A 5,000-nucleotide genomic window follows, 5' to 3' on the forward strand; every position below is an offset into this window, starting at 1 on the left:
GAAAGAACGGGTGCCGGAAAACAAGTAACCCCTTGCGCAATCACCAGGTTAACTCATCGGACATAACTTTCTGTGTCGTTCCCCTTGGCAACAGCGAGCCAAAGGTCAAATTGGTAGTAAAATGATAGTAGGAGTTAGACTTGGGATGACGTAGGGCTATAAATAAGCTAGGTTGAAACAAGGACAGAAAAGCAGATGATGTTCAAATATGCGAGTGGCCTCTGTTGAAATTCACAATGTTCAGCCAATACTGAGAGATTTAAAATAAAAGAAATTGTTTATAACTCCATAAGTGTGTGTATGGGGGGTGGGGGGGGGTTATCTGACATTAACCAACACATCGCAGCTGGAGCGTGTGTGTGCACAAGTCTGAATGCACAGATGTTTTATGTGTGAATGTGTGTGTGTGTGTCTGTGTGTGTGCGTGCACAAGTCTCCTCCTTACACATATGTGTTTGAGTGTGTGTGTATGAGTATGCGTATTCTTCTGCATGTGTGTGTGTGTGCGTGCGTGTGCTTGCATGCATGTGTGTGTGTGTGTATGCACGTGCGTGTGTCTGCTCATCTCCCTGATATATGCGCTCATGTCTGGGTCCGTCTGTGGTCTGAGTCTGTTATCGCGCTGCTCCCGCTCCGACGAAGGGAGAGATGGTGAAAACAGACGAGCGTGTGCAAGACAGATTCAGTAGACGGACGTGGGCCTTTATTACTCGAACAGAACCCAGGAGAACACATAAAATGAGAAGTATAAAAACGTGTGTAAAATATTCCACGAGACACCTGTGTTTCATTTGCGAGATATTTTGGACCCCAAAACCTTTGTTTCTTTCCCCCCCCCCGCAGGAGGAAATGTTGTGAGGGGTTCAAGTTTGTGCTGGGCCAGTGCATTCCTGAAGGTAGGGAAGCCCTCCAACACTTTTTTGGATGTCTGTCTCGAGTGTGTGGTTCACTGTGCTCTTCTTGATAACCCCCCCCCCCCACACACACACACATCACTCCCCTTCGGCCTCAGACCTTTGGAATATCTGAGCGGATTGTCATAGTTGGTAGTCGTTGTTTGCTTTGAGTCCTCCGGGGCATGCTTAATGCAGCACCAGAGATCCTCTCAAGCTTGTCGTCACACAATATTCAAGCGTCATGTTGATCTGAGACCTGATAAACGTGCTTTTAAAGAATTGGCACACGTGTATTCGAACAGGCTCATGGGTTTGCTTCCCAGATTGCATTTGTCATTGTGACATTGTTGTTGTTTGTTGTCTCGCACTGTCACTAGGAGAAGAACAGCACGTAGTACACGTTATTCAAAGAGCACCATTAAAATCACAGTATGCATGCACACTTTAGCACGAAACACAATGAATGCTAAGACTCCAAACGCTCCTGCTACTTAGAACGCTGTTACATGAAAGCAGGCCGAATGAGATGGTCAACATCCAAGGAAACCTTGGGTTCCTGACCTGGGGTCTCGGGTAGTGTCCCCCCACCATGAGCTCATGGCCGTGTGTTCCCCCTCAGAGTACGACGTGTGTGCCGGCGCCCCCTGTGAGCAGCAGTGCACCGACCACTTTGGCCGCGTGGCGTGCACCTGTTACCGCGGTTACCGCTACGACCGCGAGCGACACCGGAACCGCCAGAAGCCTTACTGCCTGGGTGAGAGACGGCAGAGAGAGAACATAAACGGATGACGAAAACCTGGATGGACATACCTGTTTAACACTGCATGGGTGGTTTATATATATATATGTATATATATATATATATATATATATATATATATATATATATATATATATATATATATATACATATACATAGATGTAGTTACAAGAGTAACATACTTCTATATTACTGTTTGCACTCATATAGACAAAATGACCCTTTTCCAGTTATTTAAAAAACTTATATGATAAAGATTGTATTACAAATCCTAACAATGTGTCAATCATGTTGTCTCGTTGCAGACATCGACGAGTGCTCCAACCGGACCCTGAGCAGATGTGCCCAGGGGTGTGAGAACTCGGCCGGCAGCTACAGGTGTGTGTGTGAGCGGGGCTACTTTCTGGAGGAGGACGGGAGGTCCTGCGCCAAGGGGGACAGAGGTGAGAGCACGAGCTGCACGCCTTCACTTGATGTTTCCACAGGCCACATCTGACCCTGGTTAACAGGAGGGGAGGGGTGGGGGGGGGTGGTCTGTGTGTGTGTGTGTGTGTGTGTGTGTGTGTGTGTGTGTGTACGTGTGCGGGAGCACATGCATGTTTAAGTGATCATATGTGTATGCTTGTGTGTGTGTGTGTGTGTGTGTGTGTGTGTGCGTGTGCGTGTGTGTGTGTGTGTGTGTGTGTGTGTGTGTGTGTGCGTGACACATGGTAGTCGTTACACACTTTAACTCCTAGTACTTGTCAGAATGTCTCCCTACCTATGAATACTTACCCCAATGCCCCCTGGACTCCCAGTCTTCTATGATTTGCTTGATGCATTTGAGGCAACTATTGCCAATGGACCAAGAGAAGGAGGCGGAGAGGTCTGTTAGAACCACACTCGGCTGCAAATGGAGCGGCAAAAGACTGGATATGTGCTACTTCCTCCCTAGAGCCCGCCTCCCATTACTGAGTGAGAGGTGGAAGGGGATAGGCTAAGGACCCTCAGCTATTCTACATTCTGCTACGATACGGACCCTCTTCTGGTCCGGGGAAAATATGCTCCCCACATTCTCACCCATCTGTTCAATATAGTCACAGTTAAGTCTATAAAGTATTTGGGAAAAGCCCAGAAGTCAGTTTGTTTGTTAGTTTGTCTTTATTCAACCGGGATAGGTATGTGATAGTGTGGCGAAGCAGCCCTCAAATTACAATGTTGAAATAAATATATAAATGCTTAAGTCAATTTTGAAAATGTAATAAATGAGGGCCTCCATCTCAGAAAGGCTAGTTTTCATGCAGCTTGCAGTATAGCGTAAGTTATTTATGGTTTGTCCACTAGACTCTGACTCATAAACTTGATCAATTACTTCCTAGCCAAGAAGGGAGCTGGAAAAAGAGACCAAAATTATCAGTCCCAAGTTATCCATTTGGAATCATAAAATTGGAAGTTGTGCGGGATATAACTGTTTCTGTTGCTACTTCTTTTTAAAAATACAGTAAATTCAGAGATTATTTGTTCTGGCTTTGCCTATATAGCATAGTTGTACTGTATATATTGTTCTTTTTGGAAACAACCGACACGTCCATTCACTTTAGAGCTATGCATCCCTGTTCTACCGATAACATTTTCCTTAGGCACTGTAAGATGCCTGTGTTTTCTAATCATAGACTGGTTATACGTTGTTCCCTTTACTTTGGCTTGTTATTCATTAGTGAACTTTTTCCAGCCTGGGTTGTAAATAAAACAGCCGTGTGTCAATATTCCTTTATACAGCCCCTCGTCTCTCTGTGAAGTCTGAGAACTTCATGAACGCAGGCACCTGCTCGGCCACCTGCGAGGACTTCCACCAGATCAAAATGGCCGTCCTGCAGTTGAAACAAAAGGTACTGTGGTCAACCCGAGATAAAGCTTTAGCAGTTTGGTTTGAGGTTACCTTCCTCGTTTAATACACATGAATAGCCTGACAAGTGTAAGGGCTTCTTGCTCAAGGGTATGTCATATACATGTAGATAGTTCATATTGGAGTTCGAACCCATAACCATCCGGTTAGGAGTCAAACCCTCTTGCCACTACTGCCTTCACACCATGATGGCGATACTATTTCATTATTAGATGTATTTTCCCCTCGGGTAAGGTGACCTGATTCGGTAGCTTGCTTTTGAAGGCAAGATTAGTTCTGCTGAGGTGTGTGAAAACTGCACAATGGGGTCAGCTTGTTTCTCCGCAGGGGGTAATCTGTCAACAGGGGCTCCCCAGCAACATCGAGCCCTGACATATGATATATCACTTCCAGCTGTGGGGTCCAGGAACGGAGGTGTTTTGCGCTCTTCAACCTTTTCTTCCTGTTTTTGAATGGCTTGACGCGATAGACAGAAATAGTTCGGTGTGTGTCTTCTCTGTCGATGGGACGGTGATGGAGCGATGATGTTGCTCCACCACAGGCCTCCCACACATTTCTAAACCATATATCAGCTGTATGAATAGATGGATAAGTTACTGTTGTTTTCGTATATGTTGTTGAACTATGGACTTGAACTTTGCCTCGAAGTCTGTACAACCCATAGGATTGTGGTGTGTGTGTGTGTGTGTGTGTGTGTGTGGGTGTGTGTGTGTGTGTGTGTGCTTGTGTTTGTTTGCACTCGCAGTTGTGTGTGTGTGTGTGTTTGGGTGTGCACAACACTATAAATTCATGTTGTCATGTGTAGCGCTTTCCAACTTAGTATACCCTTTCAACTATGTTGGAGGTTTGATTTAGGAACGCTTTACCCATGTTCGACCTCTATACATGAACAACATAAATGTAGGCTTTATGTCCATCTTTATGGTCTACATCTGTTCACATGCCAAAGTGTTAACATTAAAGAAAAAAACAGGATGATTCATTCGGTTCGGAATTTCTATGCATGTGAAGGACACAACCAAAAATTGGGTCCGTCTTGAGATTTATGAACGCTTTTGGTCATATCCTTGGCGGTGTGAACACCGAATTAATGCAATTATGCTGGCCTTAACCTTTCGCATGTAAATTGTGTGCATCATTTGTCTGGAAGGATGACAGGAGCATCATTCAAGTGGATGTCGTGCGCAGACAGAGTATGTGTTGTCACTGTGTTCCTCCGGTGCCAGACGCCTGTCAGTGAACTCATTAGGATCGACTTATGATTATTAAATCAAATGCATTTATTATTGCTTTAGATGACCGCGATCCCCGGCCACGCCGAGGTGCCGGAGCAGATGACCAATGAGAAGAGGGTGACCTCACACGCATTCCTACCAGGCCCTCCGGGTTTGCCTGGACCTCCAGGTAACAACGTTAACTGTCGTCGTCGTAATGAAATTAAACCAAACACTATGTCTCT

The 5,000-nt window shown here is 45.3% G+C and overlaps 1 protein-coding gene across 1 annotated transcript in view; it reads left to right on the forward strand.

Moving 5' to 3' along the window:
- Nucleotides 1–5,000, forward strand: part of ccbe1 (collagen and calcium binding EGF domains 1) — a 28,041-nt gene that overhangs the window by 16,622 nt on the left and 6,419 nt on the right. The window contains exons 3-7 of the mRNA XM_079755402.1: nucleotides 844–896; nucleotides 1,516–1,650; nucleotides 1,962–2,099; nucleotides 3,415–3,524; nucleotides 4,837–4,945. Of these exons, the coding sequence (XP_079611528.1) occupies nucleotides 844–896; nucleotides 1,516–1,650; nucleotides 1,962–2,099; nucleotides 3,415–3,524; nucleotides 4,837–4,945 (545 nt within the window). The remainder of the gene's footprint in view (nucleotides 1–843; nucleotides 897–1,515; nucleotides 1,651–1,961; nucleotides 2,100–3,414; nucleotides 3,525–4,836; nucleotides 4,946–5,000) is intronic.

The sequence above is a fragment of the Pollachius pollachius genome (genome assembly GCF_949987615.1).
Source record: "Pollachius pollachius genome assembly, chromosome: 18".
Lineage (NCBI taxonomy): Eukaryota > Metazoa > Chordata > Actinopteri > Gadiformes > Gadidae > Pollachius > Pollachius pollachius.